Source organism: Dendroctonus ponderosae, unplaced genomic scaffold (genome assembly GCF_020466585.1).
Source record: "Dendroctonus ponderosae isolate FM_Combo_2020 unplaced genomic scaffold, Dpon_F_20191213v2 Dpon_F_20191213_4, whole genome shotgun sequence".
NCBI classification, from domain to species: domain Eukaryota; kingdom Metazoa; phylum Arthropoda; class Insecta; order Coleoptera; family Curculionidae; genus Dendroctonus; species Dendroctonus ponderosae.
In genome coordinates, this window is record NW_026018611.1 from 5,256,829 (window position 1) to 5,281,669 (window position 24,841).

Consider the following 24,841-nt stretch of genomic DNA (forward strand, 5'->3'; position numbering starts at 1 on the left):
GAAATTTGAATATCAGACACTTAGGTGCAAGATTATGCCAAAATTCCATGTTTTCCGTCCCGTTTTTGCTCATTTCTCGGAGGCAAAATGAGCAAGAATGCTCGTTTGTACATCATTCTAGACAGAAATAAATGGCCTTTTTAGAAAGTGAACCATCGATAAGAAAATGTTGGCAATTTTTTCAAAAAATTCACGAAGTTTTAGATTTGCGTGGTTTTCTTTGAGTTGCAAAATCCACTTGAACATGACGCTGCTTTTTTCGAAGTTTCTCAAGAACCATTCGAGCCACAGAATTCGTTTTGGCATCGTTGGATAGAGAATTGAATTGGGGGGGGGTCATGACCCCCATGACCCCTCCTGGATTCGCCCTTGTCAAGCACCCCCATGATTCAGTAATGGGCCTTACTATAGTTTGGTACTAAATGCGTTTTGTATCTTCAGGACTTTGAGCAATGCGTCCTGTCTGGAGACCGGGAATGCAAATACTTGAAGGGAGAAGTGAGAGAAGGAATAGGAGACCATAGGAGACAGTCGATGTTCTTCTGCGGCCATCATGTTGACTGTTTGCCGTTCAACACCGACGGGGCCCTGGAAAGAGCGAAACGAGCTGTAGAAGAAAACTATGCGGTCGTCGGAGTGTTGGAGGAAATGAACACTACTTTGGCAGTGTTGGAACACTATGTTCCCCGGTTTTTCGAAGGAGCTTCCGATGTCTACTGGAGTAAGAATTTTTTTAGTGGCCCAAACAATGCGAAACAATGCGAAATTTCCAGATGAAATCAGCCGGTATAATCCGATAAACAAGAACAACTTCAAGCCGCCGGTGAGTGAAGAAGTCAAGGAACTAGTCAGGAAGAATTTCACCAGGGAAATTGAATTTTACGAGTTTTGCAAACAGAGGCTGCACAAACAGTATCTAGCTTTGAAACTGAAGAAACCTTAAGCAACTGCATTTTACAGTTTCTTGAAGTATTTGGCTCTGTGTGATTGTTCTAGGGCCAAAATAGAAGAGTAATTAAGGCTTGCTTCCGATATTATGCTTTAATTGGAAAATGTCCAGAAATCTAAAAATGTGGTTGAACATTTTTTCGCTTATGTCGAGTTCATCCGTCTTGTGATCAGTCTCCTCTGGAGGTGTAAATATGAATATTAGCCTTAAGTTATGATTAGCGTATTTTATATTGTTTTTGATAATAAAACGGCTGAATTAGTGTTTTTCTGTATTTTTTTAAATTAATATAAGTATTCAAAGATCTGCTTTTCGCAAGTGGGAGCAGAAACTAATCAAGCGACAGAAAAAGGACAAAAATCGTTATTTTTTATTTTCACTGTCTGAGCCTACCAATTATTTATTAGGCTTAAAACATTCACAATAGAAAAGAAGCAATAATGACCAAAAAAAGCGAGTATTACGTATTATTATCAAACTGTATTAAAATACAGTTTGAGCAATTATCCGAAGTAGTAAATAGTAGAAAAATTCCATATTTTTTGAAATTTTAGTGTAAAAAAAACTGATAATTTTAGTTTAAAACTTTCAAAATCAAGACACACAATTCCTTAGTGGTTTATCTAAAAAATCCGCTTCAAACTCTAATCAACCAACGAAGCAAACAAAAGCAATAAAAATATTTTAAGATAAAATTGAAGATTCAAAAACCGGCTACCGGACGGTGATAAAAACAACGTTGCCAAATTGCTGGATTTGTTGCACTTGTATACACATCTGACAAACATCACTGTCAAAGATCCTCAAATTTTAACGCTTATGAAAATTAAGTTTTTAGATCCTGTTTGTGTTATTTCGCGGCTCAATAGTAGGTTTAACGGAAATTTACTATTCAACCGAAAATTCGGAACCGCCTCTAGTGCTGTGACCACGAAAGCAGGTGTTATAATGTCGAACCCTCAAAGTCCCTCGAAACCGAGCAGTGATTTACCCTGTCCTGAAATAGTGGTGAAACTGACTCGTTTAAGTCCTAAAGACGACAAGAAGCATACAAGGGGTAAAACAGACCAGATTTCGACACATGTAAAAGCGAAAAAAATTAAATTCGACCCCCATACCCCAAAAGCCAGCGTGGAGCTTGCCCTGGAGCTAAAGCAGGTGATTAACGAAAGGAACATTCTGACTTCGAAGACGCGAAAAAGAGTGTTTGATTGTCTGGATGAAATCAAGTCCAATAGCGAAACAGAACGAAGGGACTTCAAACGGGAGAAGGCCCTTTTGGAGATTGTGAACAGTGAAATCAAATACGTAAAACAGCTGGAAACGATCATAGAATTTTTCATGGTGCCAGTGCAAGATAAAGTGCTGCTTAAGCAAGACGACTATGAGATTTTATTTGGCAATATCCGAACCATTTATAACATTAACAAGGAGCTGCTAGAGCAGCTAGACCAAGGATTCGACCATATTCCCCAGGCATTTAACAAAATTGCCCCATTTCTCAAACTCTATTCTGTATATGCCTATGGATTTAAAAACCAACTGAAAATATTACAGGTAAGGCAGATAAATTTTGAATTGAAAGTGAAACGTTTATATACTTGTAAAAAATGAGCCTAATTTGGTTTCAGCTCCTATTTTTCACGCGTAAACGGACTTAAGTTTCATAGTTTCTCAACTACTCTGTAGTGGGAGTAACCAAAACTCATTGTTTCCATTCAATTCGTTCAACGTTTAACATTTTAGAATGCCAGAAGTTGTAATCCGGCGTTTGCAAAATTCATCGAAAACCAAGAAACACGCCCGGAAGTACAGATCAAACTATCGGCCCTCTTAATAACTCCCATTCAAAGAGTGCCACGTTACAAGTTGCTCTTGAATCAACTGCTTGCACTCACCACTCCCGAAGATAAACACTTTGCGCTTTTAAAAGGTAACTTGAACATTTAATCGGTCTGCATCTTCAGCGAAAAAAGCTTTTGCAGATTGCATGCGAAAGATTGAAGATGCAGCGTCCCACATCAATAAAGTGATTGAAGAACAGGAAAACGCTCAAAGACTTTTGGAGTTGCAAAGATATTTGAGGAGCGGTGAACTAAACATAGTCACACCAGGTAGTTGCGTATTCAAGAAATGGCTCGAAAGCTCGTTTGCATGAAAGAACTTGAGCTCTCTTCCTGAATAAACTCGGGAAATATGAGAAATCTGTTAAATTCCAGGGAGAACGTTGAAGAAAGAAGGCATCCTGCATAAAATGTCCACAAAGCAAAACACGCACAGCGAGAAACTCTACGTGGTTCTAATGAGCGACATTATAATGTTCAATAAAATGAAGAAGGAACATTTGTCGATCGGCTCATTGAAAGTGACTTCCATATTTCCTCTCAACAAGTCGAAAGTGACCGAGGCAAGTATCAGCCTGATTTGTACAGCCAAACCTTCAATAGACATAATTTGCAATATATATGTTCCTTTGCAGATTCTAGATAAGGGATGTTTGAAGATCAGCTGCCAAGAGGAGGAGTTGATTCTATACCATGACCAGCTGAGTGAAACCACGGCCTGGATAAGCAGCATCAACCAGGCGATTCAATGCCACTTGGAGGACCGGTACTAGTAAAGTCCTCATTTGAGGATGTATTTATCGAGATGCTATTTCAGGAAGTCTTTGAGGAAAGAAAGCTCAAACAGGCGAGCAGTGAAGCGGAAAGACATCAATGAATATCACGAAGTAGGACTGAGTCCAGGGCATCCTCTGAAGAAAAGAAAACTGGTGAGAGTTTTTGCCCAGTTTAATTTAGCAAAACTAGTTCAGTTGACAGAAAGTGGAATTCTAGGCTCCCGATGAACCAGCCACGGTAACATCGAAGTTACCATTGAGAATCGCCGCAAGAAAGTCAATTCGTTCTGCATGCAATTCCACCCCCATAAAGCTGCAGAGTAATCCTGAAACTGCTCATGAAGACGCATCGTGCTTTCCTTCGATGGAAATCAGTCATTTTTCCATCGACAGCAACTGGAAAGTTAATACAGGTAGAAAAAGCATACGAAAGTTTTAGTCGTCAAAAGCTGACCGAAAGCCGATTTTAGAAAAACAGCAACTTGATACTTTGACGAATTCCGACACGACAATCACGGGTTGCCAGTACAGCGAATTGAAGCCAAGGAGGGATCTGTTTGTGTTTGGTCGCAAGGAGCAGGACCAAAACGTCAGTAAAATGGGAAGTTTTTTCAAAAGTGTCGGCTCGGGCATTAAAGGATTTTTCGGATTCAAGTCGTAAGCTAAGCTAGGCGTAAGTTTAATTTTAGAAATGTTTTTTAATTTATTGATTATGAGTTAGACTTAACACTATGTTAGGTTTAGGCAATGTGAGCAAAAATGGTTTTCAAAACCGCTTATGTAAAATCTCTAATTTTTTTCATGAATTCCTTAATCCTGTAATTATCCAGTGCGTTGCACCAGATGCCATTAGTTTTGAAATGAGATCCAATAATTAGAGCGTCTGCTTGCAGGTAGCTTGTAACATTGTCCGCTGTTACCCCAGATCCGACTAAAATGGGCAGTTTAGTTGCATGTTTCAGCTCCTGAAGCTCAGTTATTTTGGCTGGAACGCCTGTGGCCGTTCCAGTAAGAACTACACCGTCTGCCAGGAAATATTCCGCAGCTTTTGCTGTTTCTTCCAGCGTAATGTCGCTTGTAATTGCATGTGAACTAAAAACCCAAAATATGCGCCGTTTTTACTTAGCTGTCCAACTAGCTCACCTATGTTTTTTCTTTATATCAGCAAAAATAAGGACGTCTTCAGCATTAATCGCTCTTCGATATCTTAGTAAAGTGCCCGCGTTTGCATCTGTAAATCCTTCATCGCCAATGTGGCTGAATACGAAGCCTTCGGCCCTAATAAAGTTAAAATTACATGCCTTTGCTATTGCTAGCGCTTCCCTATTGCCGCAGGATAGGACCTAAAAAACGCGATTTAGATAATTTTTTTAAATTGTTCTAAATAATACCTGTAAGCCGCAGGGTACTGTTTTTGGAACAATCTTTCTAACTTCTGTACAAATCCGACTCATTGTGGCCGTTACTTCAGGCCCAAAATCTCTGGATTGTATGTAAGGCACATCATGCATATTTTCCACAAGAACAGCGTCCTGAAAGAATTTTTTTACGTTTGAAACAAAAATTTCGTGCCTTTACCAGGTTGTTTTCCAAATATATCTGGGTTTCTCTACAGGCTTCCGATACCATTTTATCTATGTCGTTATTAAAGCGAGGTGTACCTGAAAATGCCCTTGGTGATCCTGTTTTGAAAAAAATTACAACTGACCTGGAAGCGGTTTAACGTGAACCATACCGATGATGGAACATTTTTTGTTAAATAAATGTTTAAAGCGTTTCATAATACTAAGTACTTATTGTAAAATAGGCGATAATGAGCCCGAGTGTCTACTTGATACTATTTATAGTATGTGTAACGGAGATTTCTTATCCGTTTTCCAGATTTATCTTAATTCTTCCTTTAGAATTTGAGCGTTGCCTGCATATGAAAGTTATGACCATTAAGTGTTTAATTTTAATTTCGAAGCACATGTAGTTGCCCTAGTTTGCACACATGGACCTGTGAAAGTGTTAGAAACATTAACTGTTGTATATTTAATATTTAATAATAACAAGCTCCTAAGAAAACTACTGTACCACTTGATATTTCTACTTTGGATATGGATGGACTGAAGGGCGAGCAATACACCTTGAATATTTGACTATATAATTTTGTTTTTTTTTATCTTGCCTATTAATATTTTTTTGTAGGTTCAATGTTTTTTTTTCCAATGCATCAGTGAAATCTTGAATTTCCTATGCGAGTTTCTCAACAACCGTATGACTCTCAAGTGATGTCATAGCCAAATCCATCAACCTGATCTGAACTTCAACCTCCATCTGTCACAAATATTGTTTTGTTTTGTATACTTGCGAAAAGTAAATAAATTGCTAAATTACAAAAATTGTGATATGTAAATTAACATCAAATCTTAGTGAATAATGTCTTTGGCCAAACCTGACTGTGATAGCATCGAAATCGAGCAAGTGGCATTAGAAACTCCTGCTAAAAAGACACTTTCCTACAGTGATATTGCTTCGAAACTACTGGAGGACAAGTTTCTATTAACTGCCCTGGAACTGCACACGGAATTTGTCGAAGCTGGCAAAGAAATAAAGGTTTTAAGGGACTTTTTCTCCAATCCAGGGAACTTTGAGGCATCTTCCCAGGAAACCACAACTAGGCTATGTAGGTGCCAGCAGTTTAAGGGTTTAAGTACTAACTTTGGACTATTCATTAATTGTTACAGCTCGTTGTGGCAGTCAAGCAACTTTAGATAGTCTCGATCTAACTAGATACTCCGAAGATGGGGCTGTAGGCGATGAAAGAGTGGCTGTCTTGGAATTTGAACTGAGAAAAGCCAAAGAAACCATCAACGCTTTGAGGAATAACTTAACATTTGCTATAGGTAGCAGGCGTGCTTCACTGCCAACCCAAATGTGTTATTTACGTGCGTTTTTTTAGAATCTGAGTCCAGCACTCCAGATAAGGGTTCCCTGAGGAACATTCCCTCAACATCAATCAAACCTTATGAACAGAGGGCTCTAAATTTTCTCATCAACGAGTATTTGCTACTTCAAGGATATAAACTCACCTCGATAACGTTCGCTGATGAGAATCAGAACCAAGTAAGAGATTTGCTGTAATTTTGAACCATTTCTATGCAGTGTTTTGCAGGACTTTGATGACTGGGATGATGTAGGTCTGAATATTTGTAAACCCCCAGAACTGCTGTTTTTGTATAGAGAGGGCCTCAAGCAAAGTGGTCAAAGTGGGGTGGTCGCTTCCACTCAAACCGAGATTGGGGATGATGAGAAGGATGATCTTATTCGGAAACAGGTAAGGCCCATTTTCTCTAAAAAATGTAAAATTTCTGGCCAATTTAATGTAGAAACATTATGTTTTATTTGAATTAATAAAAATAGTAAATATTTACACATCGAACAAAAAGGTTAAAGTGCCTGTCTGTCATCCATGACAACAAACCAGAGAGGTTAAGTGCCTCAAATCGCTCACCAAAACAATCAAAATGAACCATTTTTCTGCCTTTTTTCGGTAATTTCCACAGCGCCATGTTTCGCAACATTTTAAGACGCAGGCCTGTTTGGCCAGTGCGCAAAGTATCAAAAGCCCGAGTCTCTATTTGGTCCCCACTGGCCGAAGCCTTTAACACTCGGCCAGTTCCAAAGTTTAACTTGCGGAGTAAAGATGTGGGGCTTTTTGGGGTCCCAGAGCTGACTACGCACGAAGGTTTCTACGATCTGAAACAGAACTGCGTTGCTAAGACGAATAGCCTGATCGAAGAAGCCCTAAGTGGCACCCGCAAAAGGAAAATGGTAGAGGTGTTTGATGAAATATCAGATTGTTTGTGCCAAGTGGCTGATCTGGCCGAGTTTATTCGACTTTCGCATCCCCAGTCGGAGTATAATTATGCGGCTCAAGTGGCCTGTGGAACAGTGAGTGGAATAGTTGAAACGCTGAACACTAATATTGAGTTGTACGAGGTTTTGCGAAACGCCACACGAAAAGGGGATTTTGTTGAAACTTCTGAAGTCGACAAGCATGTAGGGGAACTGTTTCTGTTTGACTTCGAGCAATGCGGGATACACTTTTGTGAGGACAAGCGAAATCAAGTGGTGGCCTTAAACGATGAGATCCTGCAGCTGGGTAAGAACGCTTCCTAATCAAACGATGGTTTTAATATAAAACGTGTCTTTAGGGCAAAGATTTGTTGCTGGAACATCAACACCGCGCTTCATCCGGAAGGACATGCTGCCCCCCAACATCAGGCACCTGTTTATGTCTGATGGGGAGAAGATATTCATCAACGGCCTTTATACCGACTCTAACAATCCCATGGCACGGGAAGTCGCCTACAAACTCTTCCTGCATCCAGACCCAAATCAGGAATATTTATTGTCCCATTTGCTAGACGCCAGAGACAAACTCGGGCAAATATGCGGATTCACATCCTACTCGGACAGGGCGCTACGCGGCTCAACAATCGACACCCCGGAAAATCTATCGCTCTTCCTAAACAGCCTGAAATCAGATCTTTGGGAGAAGGCTCAGAGCGACTTTCGATGCATGGACCAAATCAAGCAAAACGAATCGTTGGGACATGGGCCTTTGGCCTCTTGGGACGTGCCGTATTATACTCAAACTGCGAAAAAGGAATGGTTTAAAGTGTCTTCTAAGGAATACTCACCATATTTTTCACTTGGCGCCTGCATGGACGGTCTCAATATGCTCTTTCAATCACTCTACGGAATCCAACTGATTAACACAGAAGTAAGTCCAGGCGAATGCTGGTTCACTGATGTCTACAAATTGTCGGTAGTTGATGAAACAGAAGGATTATTGGGTAAGTTATCTATGGGGCTCAAATGATTGATTAAATGGGGAAAATGTTTTAGGCTACATTTACTGTGATTTATATGAAAGAACTGGAAAGCCAAACCAGGACTGCCACTTTACTATTAGGGGCGGAAAACAATTGCCGGATGGCTCCTATCAGTCCCCCATAGTAGTTCTTATGCTCAATTTACCTCCGCCTAGATGGTCCAGTCCCTCTCTGCTATCCCCGAATATGGTCGATAATTTATTCCACGAAATGGGCCATGCAATGCATTCAATGTTGGGCAGAACTCAGTACCAACATGTCACCGGTCAGTGAACTCACTCACTCACTCACTCACTCAACATCTAATCAACTGATAATTTCCCTAATTGCAGGCACCAGATGCAGTACGGATTTCGCGGAAGTTCCATCGATACTAATGGAATACTTCGCGTCTGATACAAGAGTTTTGAAGCACTTTGCCCGACATTTTCAAACGAAACAGCCGATGACCGATGCAATGCTTAACCGATTATGCGCCTCAAAGCATCTTTTCACCGCCAGCGAAACTCAGCTGCAGGTGTTTTACGCGGCACTTGATCAGGCCTATCATGGCAAACACCCAATTGGGGGCTCTACAACGGAAGTCTTAGCAGAAATCCAAAAGGAGTATTATGGACTCCCGTATGTCCCTTCCACTGCCTGGCAGTTGAGATTCAGCCACTTAATAGGATATGGAGCAAAGTATTATTCGTATTTAGTGTCGAGGGCTGTGGCCTATTTGATATGGAAAACATACTTTGAGAAAGATCCGCTAAGTAGGACTAGTGGCGAGAAGTATAGACGAGAGTGTCTGGCCTTTGGAGGCGGCAAGAACCCGAAACAGTTGGTGGGTGATTTTCTGAACATGGAACCTACCGCCAGCGCCTTCGCTAAGGCTCTAATCAACGAGATCGACCATCACCAGAGTCAAGTGGACGCGGTGATAAAGAATTAGAAGCCAAAGCTGTTAATTCTAATTGTTGTATTGATAAAAGAGTTGATAAAGCGAACAGTGTTTTTATTTAGCCAACTTCACCTTGATTTGGAAACTTATTTAGCAAGCAGCTTGAAGTTTTCTTGCGTTTTTAGGGCTGTGAAATCGAGGAATTAAAGTCGCAACTGGACTTTTTGGAAGCTGATTTAGCAGAGCTGCAATCGCTCAAAGAACAACTGCAAAAAGAGTATACTGTTATTAGCGATGACATTATTTCATCGGAATTAAAAACAGCAGTTAAAACCTCCGAGTGTAGCGACTCTCCCGAAAGGTGAGCAAAAAGTGAATAGTTTAAACAAACCTTTTGTAAAATTTGCTTGGTTTTAGGTTTGAAATAATCGACAAAAACATGTCGTTGTTTAAGAAAAAAGACATTGAAGACACCATCTCGAATAACAGTTTTAATACAAGCGATTGGGCGAAAATTAGTTTGCCAGATCAGGAATGCGGCAAGGAGAGCAATAGCCAAAAGATGTGCGAAAATGAGCGACTATTCAAGGATTTAAGGTACAGTTTCAAGGAAGGTTTTAGGATTGAAATTTACTTACCTTAAATGGCGTTCTAGCTTGGAAAGGTTTACAAAGGACGTGTTCTCCTTGTGCTACTTAGACATCGAACATAGCTTCGAGTGCGACGCATTAGACGAGCATGTAGACGTGGAGAGTTTTGTACACATTATTTCGCAAACATTGCCGAAAATAATTCCCAATATAATTCTAAATAAGCGCGAGGAAGTCATACCTTTGCTGATGACGGCCATTTCTCTTAATCCTAAAATCTCCGAACGGGATAAGCTATTGCAACAATTGTTCCATCTTAAGAAAAGGCCCACGAAGGAGGAACGATTAACGATTTTAGCTGGTAAGTTACGGATTCTTCTTTTTGCACAGCATTTTTAAACTTTCAGCTTTCAACACCCTTGATACTTCGAATCACTCTGTACATATTGTTTTTTAGCTGTTATTGGAATAGCGAAGTATTCGGGTGAACAGCTGGTAGAAAATGAGATTTTGCCTCAATGTTGGCTCCAACTCACGCATAAACACGTTGAAAGGCGGCTTCTCATCGCTGAAGCTTGTACCGTATTAATCCCGTATGTTTCTGTGAGTATTGAGGTAGACGAAACACTGTGTAGGGTGTTTTGAGTCCAAAAACTCCTTGTTCCGGAGTCTCCTCTTTATTAAAAATCATATTGTGCTTTCAGAGTACAATTCGTAACTCTCTCATCCTTTCAATGCTCCAGCAAATGCTTGAGGATAAAGAGGAGATAGTCAGAGACCAAATCATCAAAGCTTTCGCTTTGTTACTTTGCTATTGTAAAGAGCCAGACAAATATTCCCAATGTGAGCAGATAGCATTAAACACGTTAAACGATGTGAGCCACTCTGTGGTGCATTTGAGTTCCAATATTTTGTTCCCTGTTCTGGCACGATGGGCACAACATGAAGGTACTCGATTGGTAACGGTTCAACAGATTCGTTAGTCCAACACCTTTGCAGGTTGTTTAAATACCAGTTTGTTGAAGAAGCTCCTGCACCGCCTTAACTCTCATGTGAAAAATATAGAATCTCAAACGAAGGCCAGTCAGGACATTGACCAAATTCAGCGGGTGTTGTCGGTTCTGGACAATTTACTGCCCTTCTTGCTCACTTTAGTGATTTACAACGAGCATGTGATCAGCAATATTGAGAAAGATGTGGTGATACCTACGAGTAAGTGGAGTTTTAGGGAAATGTTCCATTGATTTAACTGCTCAATATCCTTACAGGATCTGATTTTAGTAGCACGTACACCAAGCTGACAAACCCGGAAAACTTCTTCAAATCGGAGCTCCATTTCGGAACAGTGTTGTACGAATTCGACAAATATATATCTGATAATCCGAACACTTCCTGGCCAGAGATGAACTGGGTGGTTGACGTAATGTATGAGTAACTGATGAGCAAACATCGAGCGTTTTCAAGCCGCCCTATTCCTTATAGGCTTCCAGATTTACTGAATAACTTACACCACATTGAACTAGCTCAGCAACCGGTTTTGGAAGGTTTCATCAATCTATTCGCGCACATTTGCATAGTGTTTGGACCGAACTTCATCAACTACAAAGTCCGCCCGGTTCTGCACAAAAACATCCAAAATCTGGAGCAAGTTATCAGCAGCTTCAACCAGTTCTGCCCCAGTTTGAACATTATTCCGATCTACGTGATCGTGCTGCATTTCACCGAAAATTTCGACGAAATCTCCAGTGTTCTGAAAAAGTTTTTGTATGTTTTGCCCTTGTGCGGCAGTCCGTTGGACTGTTTGGAACTCACGGTCAGGAAATTAACTGAAGTTGGCTTGCAAGTGAGTTTTTTGTGAAAGTTTGAGTAATTGCGATTAATTTTGCGGCCTTTTGAAGGAAATTGTGGTGGATTGTTTATGGTCGGGCGTAGTTCATCAAAGACCTCTAGTCAAATCTGCTTCGGCCAATTTATTCTGCTGCATCATTAGATCCTGCAGCGAAGACTTATTGAAATCCAAAGTGGCCGGGGCAATTGTGACTATGGCCAACGACAGCGACGTGTAAGGAGCGCTTATGTGAAACTGATTGTTTCTAAGTAATTCACTTGCAGATTGGTTCGCACTGCCACGATTCCGGCTTTAGGGCGTTTGATTACAAATTGCAGCGTAAAGGAGATTCACGACAAAGCCTATATGCAGCTGCAAACGCTGCTAAACGATCCAACCCTCACAGAAAACCACGCATTAACCAGGCAGTTGATCGTCACTTTGGGGAACATTTTTGTCGGCAGCTGCAGCACCTTTAGGAACGATGGTCAGTGCTAATGCTTACCCATCGAACCTGCCATTAGTTGCCTATTTCTGATTTTAGTCATATTGCCTCAGTTGACGAGTTTCGCAGTTTTTATGTCGCAAATGACCAATCAGACCAGGAAAATTGATATGGCTTTAGCACTGGTGGAAGCGTTTACGCATGTTGTCTACAGTCCCCTTAATAAGCCCAACATCAGTTCAGTTGTAAAACCCGGATTAAAGTAAGCCACTTAACTCAATTGCGGCTTTATAATAATTGCAATGTTTGAATGGTTTAGGTGCTTAGATTTGGTGATTTCTGAAAATCCCTCACTGTCGACTCACCACGAAACAGTATTATCAATGATGAAAGAATGCGATAATAAGGCCAGCCAAAGCGTTTCGGGCTCTCCGATCGAAAAGCCGCATAAACTGGGCCAAAACGTTAACCAAGGAGTGGAGGAAATGAGGCAGAGGATGAGTAAAATTTTCACCAAGCCTCACATGTCCAAGTCGAACACCCTGCATAATTTTCCAGGAATCTTTAAGAAAAAATAAATTGTGCTTGTTTCCAACAGATTAACGCGAAAGCATAGATTTTCATTAAAATAGAAATTGTAATCTTTGACGATCTAAAAATGCTGCTTGGAGATTTGCACAAATTCCGGCTCGATCTGACCATTTGATGACTCCCGGGAATGTTTTGCTGTGATATTTCCACTTTGCATTAAACATCACATTTTGAGGCAAAAGATGACTTACAAAGTACGAAAACAAAACTGATCAATCGCGTTTTAGGGATAACAGGCAATGGGTTATTTACATTTTCAACGAATCATTTAATCACAAAAGTAGCTTTGGAAGATTAATTATATTGCAAAGAATTCAACAAACAAGAAAAACCGGGTTTGCTCAATTTCAATTTGATACATTTATGGAATTTTCACAAAAGGTTTACCCAAAATTGCAGTTATGGTTTTTCGTCTTCAATATACCCAGTTGTCAAATCAATTTTAATTAATTAACTAATGCCCACATTAAGAAAATCACCCTGTTATATGTATACGCATAATCGGAATGTATAGTTTTTTATGAAAGAAGATTGTACATTGAGATTTACTTTTGTAGCCTACTTTTTACTAGTCAATGTGATAATCTCTTTTACTTTCAACTCTCTTTTGTTGAATTTTGAAAATCTTACCCTAGACAGCGTATTTCATAAATATATCAATAAACTTTTAGAGTCGTTAGGGGACATACAAACATGCTGTTTATGCTTTATGAACATACGCCCGAAAAAAAGCGTCTTTTATCGTTATTGAAAAAACGCGTTATACGCTTTTGATGATTTTTTCGATTGCTGCTAACCAAAGTAGGAATCTTTTGGACCAAATACAATTTAATTCCAGGAACGGGCACAAAAGGCAGCTGTGGTTTTTGTCTTAAAAAACGCCGGTAGTAGCATTTTAAGCATTATTTTTTTTGCCTCGGCCACAAAACTCAGATACAGTGGACACTCAAGTGAAAAAAGTGGTCTGCTGCTTTACCTAATTGAAGTTCTAAACTGGCGAAAACAACCCAATGTTATTTTTGGCAATTAAAAAAATTAACGGAATTAAAATTAAATTGAACATGCCTATAAACCAAAAGATGCTTGTTCAATGTCTCCTATCACCGCCTGAAAGCTTATCGGCATATCTATAATCTTGGATTTTTTACTAATTTTCTTTAGGTTGTGACATCTTATTTCAGAGTTGCATTTGTACTTAATTATACTCAGTTTTAATAAGGATAAAAATATATTATATTGTTATCAATAAACTCATATTTATGTAATTGTGTGTTTTTACGAAACCACTTTCGGCAACTTTCATAGTAAACAATGTTTACCAAATGAAGGCAACTAAAGTGTTTTATGATAATTTATAGAGAAAACCAGTAGCATTGATCTAAAAAATCGAAAGGTCATTAATTAACTGTATTTTTCACACATTTTCGCAAAATTACGTTGTAAAATTCGATCATCCAAAAGTATACTTTACGAATTGCATATCGTGACTTTTCTAAAAGGACCAAAAGTGGAAATTGAAACATAAATATAAAGTTGTTGAACAATTTAATGAGAAATTAAATCACAGAGAATCGACGCGGAATTATTTCTTTTTACATTTTACTTTACCCACTTATAGAACTTAGAACTGAATCTGTATTCGATCTAATTCACACCACAGAGCTGATCGTGTTGTTCGAGGCAATAAAACACAACCAATTAACTGTAAGTATACTTAAATATTCAATGTACATTGTATATGCATTTTTTAAGTATATCTTTAAAGACCTAAATACAAAGTTGGTGCTTTAGTTACGGAACCCACGAATGCGCGTCTACTAATTAATATTATTGTATGTAGTATATCTTGGGACAGCTGTCCCCTGGCTACACATAGGACACGTAACTGACCAAAAATAGGTCTGTTTCATTTGGAAGCATTTGATGGTGCTTAAGCTAGCCAACGTTAACAATGTACTTTAAAATATTGGGCAACTGGCAGTTATCAATAAAACGAATGCATAAAAAAATAAATAAAAAGAAAAACGTAATTCGATAGTTATTCTTCCTAACTCCGCAATTGAGTGGCAAATTAAACAAAAAATGTAAATCACAGTTAAGAGTGAAGCAGCGCCGACACAAAAATAGTGGTTTGCTTGTTAATAAACACTGACCTACTGACTCGGAATTTCCACCTTCCTGGCAAACTGTGTTACTGTGTAATGTTCTATTTCAGATAGTCTGTTTTTTAACACTACCGCAAATGTTAAGCTATTTTTGGCCAGTTTCTTCGCTTCAACGTAAAATAAATTTGTTACTAGTAATCTGAAAATACGAAACCTAGGCAGCCTATGAGGGACATTTATATTGTCTATTATAAAACACATACATCACAATTTTCTATTAAAAATCTATTTACATTAAATAAAGGCCCAATTGTTGTGGGTAAAAATAAAATGTAAATAAGGCGGTAATTGATGCATTTTTGAACAAAAAAAACATTTTCAATGCACTAGTCAGATCTAAAGAAGCAATTTGATGATCAGTCACCTGGAGAGAGATGGTGGTGGTTCTTCTTCAGCCATGGATGGGTTAAGCATTCGGCGGCAGTGGCTCGGGTGTCTGGGTTAAAATCAAGCATCGGTTTTAGGAATGCCGCGAATTCTTCAGCCTCCTTACGTTTCCAGTCATATTTGTCTCTGAGAACGTCCTCTAAAAACCAGGGTTTTAAACCGGTAATGTGGCGCAGCTCATTTCTCTTGTTGAAAAACAGTTTGGAATTGGTGCCACTTTGAGCGATTTTCTTGGGTATTGGGCCCAACAACTCAATAATGTGGGCCAGGTGGTCTTCGTCCCGACAATAGTCATCTCCAGAATGAGGCTCGAACAGATAGTCGCCAGTGGCTAATTCAAAAGCCATACAAGCAGTGCTCCAGATGTCTGCAGATGTGTTGTATCCCGATCCAAGTAGGACTTCCAACGATCGATATTGTCGGGTCTGGATGTCTTCGGTGAAATGCTTGTCCACCCAACACGCATTGCCTAGATCAGCAATTTTAACTTCAAAATCACATTCCACGAATGCTGGGTCCAAATCCATCTTGCTTTCACTCTTCGAAGTTAACGAGGGAGAATCATCCTCAGACATAATCACGACTGCATCCGCAATAGAGGGGTCTTCGCAGGAAATCATGTTTTCGCCGCCCCCAAGTTGCGTTATACCATTTGTTAGTTGTTCCGGGTCTTCGACAGTTCGCTCCGGACTCCCATTGTTGGTGCCATTACAATCTATTTCACCATTAACATCACCATGCTCTTTGACTTTTTTCTTTTCCTCTATTTCAATAATTTGCTCCATCTGTTTCTTTAGCAGTTCATTTTGCCTCTTGGCCTTCTTTTTCAGCTTCTTTTTCTTGTTTTTGCTCATTTTTTGCGGCTGCACTTCCTGCGGCGGCGCGGTACTTCTGAAAGAAGTGGGTAGTTTAACTCCTAACTGGTGCATTTCAGTGGCTTCATACGCAAGCCGACTGATGTAATCTTCAGATACTGATACTAGAACGTTTTCTGGTTTGATATCTGTGTGAATGATGCTGCATTTTGTATGCAGGTAGTCGAGCCCCTCCAGCACCTGCCTCATAATGGTTTTCACATTCTCGAGGGGTATTCCGTGGTAGTTGGATTTGATGATCAGCTTGAGTAAATGGTGGCCAAGCACTTCGAATACCATACAGACATGCACCCCATTGACTCCACTAATTTTGAAGTCGTTCAGGAGTTGAACGGTTTTGTTCCTTTTGGGATCCATCGGATCGGAGTCCCGCACTGCTTTCAGAATTTTGATTTCATCGAGTGCAGTTTCAGTGAAATGTTCGGCAGATTTGACGATTTTCAACGCCACAAATCGTTTATCGTCCAAATCCCAACAAAGCCAAACAGTGGAAAAATGACCCCAACCTAGTTTACGGGTGACATGGTATCTTCCTAGAAAGAGGTCGCCGATTTTAACAGGGTGGTAACCTCCCTTGCGGTAATCAGTGCTGTCCTCCTGCTCCTCCTCATCGCTCGTGTAAGGTGTGTCCGGATCCTCGATAGTCTCATTGCTTGAACTATGGGAGGGTTCGTTTTTCGAGTGGATTCGATTTTCACCATGACCGTTCTTTTCCATTTTGCCTTTCTTTTTTCCAGGCTTGTGTCGCTTCTTTTTCGCCTGAATGGCCAGGACGCGTCTGTTTACGTCTAATTTAGCGCTCATTTGTGTACTTTTGAACAATCACCACCGAAAAACTAGGAAAAACCGTCAAATATCCGTCATTCCGTCACAAAACACACTTTTGTTTGATTATGGCTGCCGATCTAGAGCTCCCTTTCAAAACCAATCACGCTAAAGATGGCGCTCGCTCACACCTGTCGTTCCAAAGCTTTTATGTTGCCAACTATGCCTCCCCAAAAGTTCCTAGAATTTTATTGTCACCGACGAAGAGAAAACCATTTTGTTTCTCACTTATTATTTAGAGAAAAACCGTAAAAAATACACGGGTATAGAGAAAATGCCGCAAACCCGTTAAAAGGAAATTGCCCTTTAAGAAAATTACAAAACTTTGGCTTAAAAATCGAAAATTTCTGCACGATTTGGAAATTTTAAGGGCGCCTACGCGTATCGCCCTCTATAGACGTTTTCACACAACTGCAGAACTCGACGGAAAGACCCGAGATGTCAGAGCAGGTTAAGTCCAGTCCCAGACAGTCAAAGTCAAAGTCAAGTCAGTCATTTTGGAGGGAATTTAACCGTCTGTTTGCGTTCCGTGTCCCTTTAAACTTGTTTACATTTAATAATTATATTGTTTTTAAGATGGCTCAGCCTTCGATCGCGTGTTATTTCAACAATCGAAAGCGTGCTGCGTTAGACGATGTAAATATTAAGCAGGCAAGAAAGGTTTTAGTACTAGATCGTAGCGATATTCCCACACCTTTAAAAGAAGGGTTAGAAACAGAACAAGGCATTATTTTTGCACAGGTTTCCAAGAACTTGGTGAAGATCGAAGATGAATCGACCAGTGATAAAGTTGATACACTGCAAGAGAACGAGGATAAAAAGCTGGAAAGTAAGATAATTTCGCTGCCAAATACGCACGTGCAGGATTCCCCGAAAAAAGTGATTAAGGCCATTCGCAGCAAGAAAATCAAGCAAATTGGAAACAACACCGGCATTCAAGAGCTGCTTACTAAAATGAAAGATTCAGAAACCAGCGAGCAAATTGAAGAAGAGATGGAAAAGACTCCTCCTAGTACCCCAACGAAAAGACCCAATGCCATGGACAAAGTAAGCGGCGATGGGCCCTCAATTAAGGAAATAAGAAGCAAGTTGAGTCGAAGCTCACGGCTGTCCAAGCTCAAGACTACATTGGCGAGATTCGAGGAACAGGACAAAAAATTGACTACAATCGAACAGACAACATCCCAGATTGAATCGCCCAAGTTGAAGAGCTTCAAGACCATTGAACTAGAAGTAGCCACTAGGTAAGTCACTTATTATCGACGAAAATAATTGGTCAATTAAACAAATACGTCTGTTTGCTTAGTGATAAAACTAACGATATCACGAAAATCAACCCCATTAACGCATTTGCAGATTTTCAGCTATTTATTTTGGGTAATTAAATTCCAATTATACGTCCACTCCCTGCTGATTCATAGATTATCACTTATCCAAATATGAAATGGCATTACTAAGGTCATGCTAAGTAGAAACTTGCTATTTGGCCCATTTCTGAACGCGGTTCCTTCAAAAAATTCCCGTTTTATTTTAACTTAAATTGTCTTTGCTACTAAATCTTTTAGAATACACCTTAAACCTACAGCAGACATTTAATTTTTTTAACCCACATGAGTAGTGCGCTGGAAACGGACGTGGTTTCATAGTTTTCAAAGAATTAACATTTAGATTAGATTACTTCAATATTAAACAGTCTTAAAGATTTTAAAATTCTCTATATTTTATTTGGCCAAACGTCGAACCGAAAAACTCTTTGTCTCAGCCCATTCAAAAATGCCACTTATTCCATGAATTTGAGCGTCAATATCAACACAAAAACTGTTTTGTTGTTCCAGCCCGAAGAAGGTATTTTCACCAGAAAAGGCCTATTTGAGCCCCAGAAAAGAAACTGATGGAGTGCGCAAAAACTTGCTGCATTTACTAAGCCCGACGAAAAATGCTCTACCGGCCTTAAGCGCCAGCCCATGCAAAGAGCTTTTCACTCAAACTGTCAAACCCGCTCTAACTTTGCCGTTTAAATACAGATTTTTGGCTGAAATATTCCGAGCTGTAGACACAGTAATGCAAATCATGTACAATCGGAACGAAACCATAACTTTCCAGAAATTGAAATCGGCCGTTGAGAAGATGCTAAAGAGGAACTTAACCGAGCAGCATTTGGCACAGATCAAAGCGATTTTTCCGCAATCGTTCAGTTTTAAACAGCAAAAGCTGAAGACATTTGGAGGTGGAGTTCGGGCGGAGCAATGGGAGCTGGTCGTAACGCCCATAGTGGAGAATAGCGAGAAAATGACTCCAGAGGTTTTGTTGGAGAGGAGAAGGATGCTGTTCAATACATTATTGGATAAAGTCAAGGATTATCATCACGAGTTTCTTTCCAATCTGGATACTCCGATCGAAATACCAAAGAACAAGATCACTCGTTGGCATCCACACTTTAATTTAGAAAAGGTAAGCATTGAGTGCGGCGATGGCCCAATTAATTTTCGTTAATCCACCTTGAACCTGCTTTTCTAAAATATTTATTGTTTTCGCAATTTTTTTATTTTGAAAAAATTGAAGATATCAAGTCAAGGTTTGCCTGTTGTTCATTTCTAGTTCAGCGAGTGAAATGAGTTTTCCAAATCAAATAACTTTAAAACGAACCTATGCCGGTTTTTTTTAAGTAAATGTTTTCTGTTTAAATGAAAACATGGATATAGAATGTATCTGTTGCAGGTGCCAGACATTGAGGAAGTCCAACTTCCCCAACCTCCAGAAGACGACAAAGTGAAAACTGCCAAAGACTTCTTGGAAAGGGCACGTGTTCTTTTCAGTTGCAACACTCGTATGGAGCAGGCTCTTTTAAAACTCCATCAAGCCAAAGAGAATCAGACTCACGCTGAGGCACAAGCTGCACAAGCGGTGGAGGAAACTGAGCGAAAAATGCCTGAATCAGCATTGAAAGGTACAAGGAATTATTTATAACAACTTCAAAATTTACAGTGGATTAACCCCCGATAGGTATTCCTAAAGCGGTCCTAGAAAGAGTGCGCCAAAAGCAAGCTGCAAAGGCTTTAGTTTCCATGACAAGATCAGTGCATAAAGAAAAGGAAGTTCAGATGTACTCCAGACTGCCTGTGCTAGCAAAATTGACCAGAAATATCTTTGTTTCGGAAAAGAAAAGCGTCTTACCATTGGACACGCTTGTGGATAAGCTCGGTATTAGTTACAGGGGCAATCTGAGTAGATGTGAGATGGAGGATCACTTGAGGATCCTGGCAAACGATCTGCCCAGTTGGTTGGTTTTCAATAACATTCGAAACTGTGTTTATTTGAGACTGGACAAGAACGCCGACCTGAGTTTAGTGATCGCTAAACTGGAAGCCCTTTGTCTTCAAAAGAGTAGCTCTTAATTATTTTGGCTTTCAAGGTTTAATTATTTTCAATTATCTTGTGATTTTTAAGGTCGATTATTTAGCCCGAATATTAGTTTTTTATTTGAACAAGCATAATTAAATGTGTTTTATTGTCCTCAAGCAAGGGTGGCTTGGGTAAATCGACTAACCAACCATAAGTTGTCGGTGGCGTTCAACACATCCTGTATTTATTTTCCGTAATAATGTTTTATTTCAACGCGCTATTTGCGTTGAAATAGAAAAAGTAGTGGTGAATGGGTTTTTTAATCAATGTCTTTTTGGAGTTATTTGAGGACTTAAGTCAAAAATAAATGGAAGTTATGCAATCAAGGTTGCAATTTGAACTGTACCAATAATGTTTATGTAATATATTTTCTTATTTTTCACGGCAAAGTGTAAAAATGTATAGAAATAGGATTTTTGACTGATTTGTTTCCAAAGGAAGTAGCTACCTACATACGTATTCGCTTATTTAATATATGTTGATATGGGCCTTATAGTTTAATGTTTGTTCATAATATGTTGCAGAAGGTTAAAGTACACGCTGGGAATTTGTTTTTTTTTTATTTCCTAATTGGTGGTGAGTGGCTACTGTCGTGCTTATTAAGAGCAAAGTTTGAAATTTAAACGACTTGGAAAAACGCACCGGCAGGTCAATTACTATTTAAAAACGCGAGTATTTTGCTTTCGACATTTTATCTACAAAGCCCGATTCTAAAACATTAATGGAATAGTCAATATTTTGGATTTCGCGGTTTTTTTTAAATTTTTGGTCAATATGCAGTTTGGTCCACTAAAGTTCCATGGCCACTTCATTTAAAATGTGGATATTCGGAGAAAAATTTACGCAAAGAAATTAAAGTGAAATAATCTAGGGAATCTGCAGGGTTTATAAATGCTTCGGCAACGCTGCTGAGCTGCGCAAATTTACCCCTATCCAGACTGCGTCTCTTTTCCAGACGCATTGTCACAATGGTTTTCCAAGGAGAACTTCCCTTAGATTAAATAGAGATATTATTTTGGGCCACTTTCACAGATCGGGTAAGTTTAATTATCTGCGTATATTAGTATAGGATGGAAGTCAGCTTTTGGCTAAGACTCTCAAGGTCTTTCAACAAGGAAGTTCCATTCAAAATGGGGGCTTGCCATTTTCTCGAAACATCAAAGGATCGTTGAAGCCGTCGGATTTCTTCGCTATGGATAATTTGGGACCAAAACTTGGAGTTTTAGTCGTAGGTTAGGAAAGCTCTGTTAGTTTGCCACTTAGGTCATCACTCGAGGTTACGTCCACTAAAATGGCTACTTTTGTAAATAGAACACTCTGTATACCACAAATTAGTCTAAAAGCCGAATAATTGCACATAATACGGTCAAACTCATAGAACTCAACTGACGGGCATTCAATCTAAATGTCAGTTTAAATAAAACTGACAATTTTGACTGCTCTGAACGATCTGCTGGTGTCAGTCTGGGACAGTTACTGAAATTTAAAAAACAGGTTCTTCGAGTTTATTCGAGGGAATAAATCGAAAATTAATTATTTATAAATAAGCCAATGTCATTTAAAAGGAGTTTTAGTACCTAAACTATCCAATGGCCAAATAGCTCGGGAGTAATGACTTCATATCCACTTACTAGCTAGATGAGAGGTAAAGTATAAAAGCATTCAGGTTCCGTTGGTTTGAAGCATTTGGGTTTGAACAAAGCGATTTCTAAATAAGCAATCTGTAAAAATCAAGTAAAAACTAATATGACGCATTTGTAATTGCTGATGTGATTTGGAGGGCAAAGCCTGCATTTTCAAGCCCGTTAAAAATATGCCGCCTCTATTTCGCTGGTTCTGCCTCATTACAGATATTTCTATTCAATTTATTTGGTATCGTAGATCTGAATCCAACAACTATGCGTTGACGAAGAAGTGAGCTGATAAGGTAAAGAATGCTGCTAGCTCGACGATTCCCAGGAATCCTGTACACGCACAGATGTACCTTTTATTGTGCAGGCATAATTTTTTCCACCTTCATCTACTTCCTGTTCAAATGGAATGTATTGTGCGTGAATCTTCAAGCGTGGCAACATGTCAGACGGATGGTAAGTTTTTTTTGCATTTTACTATTATTGATCGTGGCAAGCGTGCTCGGCACAATGCCGTGAGCAAAGTTCATTGGGATTAAATTATCCAAGAGCCCAATCAGGGGCGGCATCTGTATTTTAGCTGCTTGATTACTTGCGATGTTAACATCGCTTATATAAACATTACGCTCTGTATAAATCGAATGCAAGTGTTGCGCCGTGATACGAGAGGTGTTATTACGCATTGACGCATAGAGCAGCATCAACACAGTGTCACCCAGGCCTAACTCGTACTCATATCATTCCACACTCGAATTGAATATCTCGAACCATTTCATTTATTATTCTTGTGACTAATTTGGCCGTTTTGTTTTAGTGCAACCTCTACGAACAAGGCATAGCAGTAGGTTCGCTTTGCGCGCCACTTTGCCTGTCCAAAGACATTAACTCGCTCACCTGCCACTCGTTCCAAGCGGCAAAAGAGGCAGTCTTTAGTGCAGAATGGCATCACATAAAACTAGTGTTCAAATCAGTCGCAACGGACGTTCAGCCAATCCATTGGTACGATAATGGCGTGCTGAAATATCCCAGCGAAAAAGAGTTCCTATCGACAATACGTACAATAGTGAAACGGAAACTGAATCTGACCATAGCGTATACTACTGCTATGATGCTAGCGCGATTGAAGCCGTCCTATGTGGAGAAAGAGCCGATAAAGCGCCGGCAGGAAATGGAGAGCCTTTGGTACTTGTTGCAGGACAACGAGTATTTGCTCTCGACCATGTTTACGGATAAGGATGTTTTTCCCCAGCTGATTGGGACTTGCGGACCGTACTTTGCTGTCGAGTATCTGGAGCCTGTGCCGTTCACCTCGTCGCTGTTCTCCATGGGAGATACTCGGGAGAAATGGGGGCAGAGGCTGAAATTGGCCCTGCAAATCATGGAGTTGCTCAATGAGCTGGATATCAGCTTCAGAGTACCATTCCACTTATGCGACATCAAACTGGATCACTTTGCCTTCACGAGCAACATGAAAAAGCTGAAATTCATCGACCTGGACGAGGCTTTTCCCAGAACGGTTCTAAAGTCCTACTTTGAGAGGATCGGCAGTTGCAAAAGCGACGACGATTGCGAGTTTTTGGACTGCCGATCCACGTGTAACCGAACCGTGCAGAAATGCGACTCGGCCATAGGCAACAACAATTTGCAGATTGTGTGCGAAAAAATCTTTTTGGGCTGGCGACTGTCCAATACGATTCTGGTGCCTGGGTTGCTGATGTCGCAACACACTCCGTCCGAATTGGCCGCGATCTTAAGACAATGCGCCAACCCTGATGGGATAGCTGAAAAAGGGAGGAGAATACCTGATGATGATTTACGGAAACGACTGTTCAGCTTGCTATTTGAAATGGAGCAATCGGCTAATAACGACATTTTGCTTTGGTGATTGTTGTTAATTAATAAAAGCTGCTGTTGAATGTTGCAGATTTTTTCTTATATTCATAGTTTAGTTAATACTTGGTGTTGGAAATGCTCTATTATCCAGAGCTGGTGTTCTGGTGGAGTCCAACTCTTTCCCTCGTTGCCATTTTAAAGTTCTTTTGATCTACCCCGTCATTGCTCTTGTAAATTGAATCAATTCCTGAAGTAGAGATTTTTAAGTAGAGAATCTTAAGTTTTTTAAAAATTCCTCGAATTCTACATCGTTTTCAGCAGAAGGAAATGAGAAGGTGAACAAAAGGACACAAATATTTTTATTAAAAAAATGGTGTGCGTCACGAGACGCTCGACAGAAGTGATAACTTTATAAATTAATAGAAACCTTAAAATATTGAACTTGTTTAACGCATGATGGCAATAACTATTTTATTTTATAATCTTAATATTCTTGTTAGTCTAATAATCTATAAATGGACCAGGAATAGGTAAAATTTAATTTAATTTCCTTTTAAATGTAAAATATATTTCTTATTTGCAACATTTAACATTCTTTAACGAGATGTTGTAGATATTGCTCTTCTTGGGTTTGTGTAAACTCTTCTTCTTGAGTTTCTGTATTTTTTTGTCGTAATTTCTTATTTGCTTTTTATAATCTTTGACGTTCAGCACTATTTCGTGGTTGCTGAAAGCTACTTCTTTGACTTGATCTATTACTTAATGCTCCCTTTTTAGCACGAAATCGTGTTTGGCGTTCAGCATTACTTAATACTTTTCGCGTTGTAGCATGTTTTTGAGACTGCTCTTGTGTATGTTGTTCATGAACGTCTGCTACAACTTGTATCTGAATAGGACTAAAAAATCAATTAATTTTGGTGATTGGAAGACGTTC

At 39.5% G+C, this 24,841-nt stretch overlaps 7 protein-coding genes across 12 annotated transcripts in view; 5 read left to right on the plus strand and 2 right to left on the minus strand.

Moving 5' to 3' along the window:
• LOC109544110 (heparan sulfate 2-O-sulfotransferase pipe) overlaps window positions 1–1,215 on the plus strand; it is a 19,996-nt gene extending 18,781 nt beyond the window's left edge. The window contains exons 6-7 of the mRNA XM_019914150.2: window positions 442–721; window positions 774–1,215. Of these exons, the coding sequence (XP_019769709.2) occupies window positions 442–721; window positions 774–943 (450 nt within the window). The 3' untranslated portion in view covers window positions 944–1,215. The remainder of the gene's footprint in view (window positions 1–441; window positions 722–773) is intronic.
• Window positions 1,216–1,730: 515 nt separating this feature from the next.
• LOC109544030 (putative protein tag-52) lies at window positions 1,731–4,357 on the plus strand. 3 transcript variants are annotated; one of them, XM_019914020.2, is made up of 8 exons: window positions 1,731–2,506; window positions 2,696–2,882; window positions 2,926–3,063; window positions 3,169–3,356; window positions 3,429–3,559; window positions 3,611–3,722; window positions 3,787–3,982; window positions 4,040–4,357. In XM_019914020.2, the coding sequence occupies exons 1-8, from the start codon at window positions 1,769–1,771 to the stop codon at window positions 4,228–4,230; spliced, it is 1,881 nt and encodes a 626-aa protein (XP_019769579.2). In that variant the 5' UTR covers window positions 1,731–1,768; the 3' UTR covers window positions 4,231–4,357. The 3 variants fall into 3 exon arrangements, with proteins under 3 accessions (XP_019769579.2, XP_019769581.2, XP_019769580.2); XM_019914021.2 differs by having other exon boundaries at window positions 1,732–2,506; window positions 2,935–3,063; XM_019914022.2 differs by lacking the exon at window positions 2,926–3,063.
• Window positions 4,248–5,362, minus strand: LOC109544032 (uncharacterized protein F13E9.13, mitochondrial). Its single transcript, XM_019914025.2, has 5 exons — window positions 5,278–5,362; window positions 5,148–5,230; window positions 4,961–5,101; window positions 4,713–4,912; window positions 4,248–4,661 (listed from the first exon to the last, which is right to left on the minus strand). Exons 1-5 carry the CDS (start codon window positions 5,348–5,350, stop codon window positions 4,346–4,348), a joined length of 813 nt encoding a protein of 270 aa, XP_019769584.1. The 5' UTR covers window positions 5,351–5,362; the 3' UTR covers window positions 4,248–4,345.
• A 514-nt stretch (window positions 5,363–5,876) lies between these two features.
• On the plus strand, window positions 5,877–14,054 carry LOC109544029 (mitochondrial intermediate peptidase). 2 transcript variants are annotated; one of them, XM_019914018.2, is made up of 16 exons: window positions 5,877–6,237; window positions 6,299–6,457; window positions 6,514–6,677; window positions 6,727–6,888; window positions 9,521–9,696; window positions 9,753–9,932; window positions 9,991–10,286; window positions 10,383–10,528; window positions 10,630–10,873; window positions 10,925–11,137; window positions 11,194–11,350; window positions 11,408–11,768; window positions 11,824–11,987; window positions 12,038–12,240; window positions 12,298–12,460; window positions 12,518–14,054. In XM_019914018.2, exons 1-16 carry the CDS (start codon window positions 5,991–5,993, stop codon window positions 12,774–12,776), a joined length of 3,294 nt encoding a protein of 1,097 aa, XP_019769577.2. In that variant the 5' UTR covers window positions 5,877–5,990; the 3' UTR covers window positions 12,777–14,054. The 2 variants fall into 2 exon arrangements, with proteins under 2 accessions (XP_019769577.2, XP_019769578.1); XM_019914019.2 differs by lacking the exons at window positions 5,877–6,237; window positions 6,299–6,457; window positions 9,521–9,696; ... (9 more) ...; window positions 12,298–12,460; window positions 12,518–14,054 and adding exons at window positions 7,769–8,413; window positions 8,466–8,717; window positions 8,785–9,441 and having other exon boundaries at window positions 6,515–6,677; window positions 6,727–7,716.
• Window positions 14,055–14,317: 263 nt separating this feature from the next.
• Window positions 14,318–17,169, minus strand: LOC109544031 (SRSF protein kinase 2). The gene has a single exon (XM_019914024.2). The coding sequence runs from the start codon at window positions 17,018–17,020 to the stop codon at window positions 15,311–15,313; it is 1,710 nt and encodes a 569-aa protein (XP_019769583.1). The 5' UTR covers window positions 17,021–17,169; the 3' UTR covers window positions 14,318–15,310.
• Window positions 17,170–17,501: 332 nt separating this feature from the next.
• Window positions 17,502–20,994, plus strand: LOC109544089 (DNA replication factor Cdt1). Of its 2 annotated transcripts, XM_019914127.2 has the most exons (5): window positions 17,502–17,692; window positions 17,783–18,285; window positions 18,877–19,492; window positions 19,760–19,988; window positions 20,045–20,994. In XM_019914127.2, the coding sequence occupies exons 1-5, from the start codon at window positions 17,618–17,620 to the stop codon at window positions 20,434–20,436; spliced, it is 1,815 nt and encodes a 604-aa protein (XP_019769686.1). In that variant the 5' UTR covers window positions 17,502–17,617; the 3' UTR covers window positions 20,437–20,994. The 2 variants fall into 2 exon arrangements, with proteins under 2 accessions (XP_019769686.1, XP_019769685.1); XM_019914126.2 differs by having other exon boundaries at window positions 17,502–18,285.
• Window positions 20,995–21,085: 91 nt separating this feature from the next.
• LOC109544090 (divergent protein kinase domain 1C) lies at window positions 21,086–23,994 on the plus strand. Of its 2 annotated transcripts, none has more exons than XM_019914130.2 (3): window positions 21,086–22,088; window positions 22,325–22,530; window positions 22,889–23,994. In XM_019914130.2, exons 2-3 carry the CDS (start codon window positions 22,378–22,380, stop codon window positions 23,957–23,959), a joined length of 1,224 nt encoding a protein of 407 aa, XP_019769689.1. In that variant the 5' UTR covers window positions 21,086–22,088; window positions 22,325–22,377; the 3' UTR covers window positions 23,960–23,994. The 2 variants fall into 2 exon arrangements, with proteins under 2 accessions (XP_019769689.1, XP_019769687.1); XM_019914128.2 differs by having other exon boundaries at window positions 21,086–21,480.
• Window positions 23,995–24,841: the final 847 nt, after the last annotated feature.

What these genes read in the sequence shown, in the direction of transcription:
- LOC109544030 (XM_019914020.2), top strand. Translation starts at nt 1,769, where the DNA reads ATGAAAATTAAGTTTTTAGATCCTGTTTGTGTTATTTCGCGGCTCAAT. An exon ending in CTCTGAAGAAAAGAAAACTG is followed by an intron (nt 3,723 to 3,786) that starts GTGAGAGTTTTT and finishes GTGGAATTCTAG; the next exon opens with GCTCCCGATGAACCAGCCAC. An exon ending in CAACTGGAAAGTTAATACAG is followed by an intron (nt 3,983 to 4,039) that starts GTAGAAAAAGCA and finishes AGCCGATTTTAG; the next exon opens with AAAAACAGCAACTTGATACT.
- LOC109544032 (XM_019914025.2), bottom strand. Translation starts at nt 5,350, where the DNA reads ATGAAACGCTTTAAACATTTATTTAACAAAAAATGTTCCATCATCGGT. An exon ending in TATATTTGGAAAACAACCTG is followed by an intron (nt 5,102 to 5,147) that starts GTAAAGGCACGA and finishes AAATTCTTTCAG; the next exon opens with GACGCTGTTCTTGTGGAAAA. An exon ending in CAGTACCCTGCGGCTTACAG is followed by an intron (nt 4,913 to 4,960) that starts GTATTATTTAGA and finishes CGCGTTTTTTAG; the next exon opens with GTCCTATCCTGCGGCAATAG.
- LOC109544029 (XM_019914018.2), top strand. Translation starts at nt 5,991, where the DNA reads ATGTCTTTGGCCAAACCTGACTGTGATAGCATCGAAATCGAGCAAGTG. An exon ending in TAACTTAACATTTGCTATAG is followed by an intron (nt 6,458 to 6,513) that starts GTAGCAGGCGTG and finishes GCGTTTTTTTAG; the next exon opens with AATCTGAGTCCAGCACTCCA. An exon ending in TGTAGCGACTCTCCCGAAAG is followed by an intron (nt 9,697 to 9,752) that starts GTGAGCAAAAAG and finishes GCTTGGTTTTAG; the next exon opens with GTTTGAAATAATCGACAAAA.
- LOC109544031 (XM_019914024.2), bottom strand. Translation starts at nt 17,020, where the DNA reads ATGAGCGCTAAATTAGACGTAAACAGACGCGTCCTGGCCATTCAGGCG.
- LOC109544089 (XM_019914126.2), top strand. Translation starts at nt 17,618, where the DNA reads ATGGCTCAGCCTTCGATCGCGTGTTATTTCAACAATCGAAAGCGTGCT. An exon ending in GAACTAGAAGTAGCCACTAG is followed by an intron (nt 18,286 to 18,876) that starts GTAAGTCACTTA and finishes TTGTTGTTCCAG; the next exon opens with CCCGAAGAAGGTATTTTCAC. An exon ending in CACACTTTAATTTAGAAAAG is followed by an intron (nt 19,493 to 19,759) that starts GTAAGCATTGAG and finishes TATCTGTTGCAG; the next exon opens with GTGCCAGACATTGAGGAAGT.
- LOC109544090 (XM_019914130.2), top strand. Translation starts at nt 22,378, where the DNA reads ATGCTGCTAGCTCGACGATTCCCAGGAATCCTGTACACGCACAGATGT. An exon ending in GGCAACATGTCAGACGGATG is followed by an intron (nt 22,531 to 22,888) that starts GTAAGTTTTTTT and finishes GTTTTGTTTTAG; the next exon opens with TGCAACCTCTACGAACAAGG.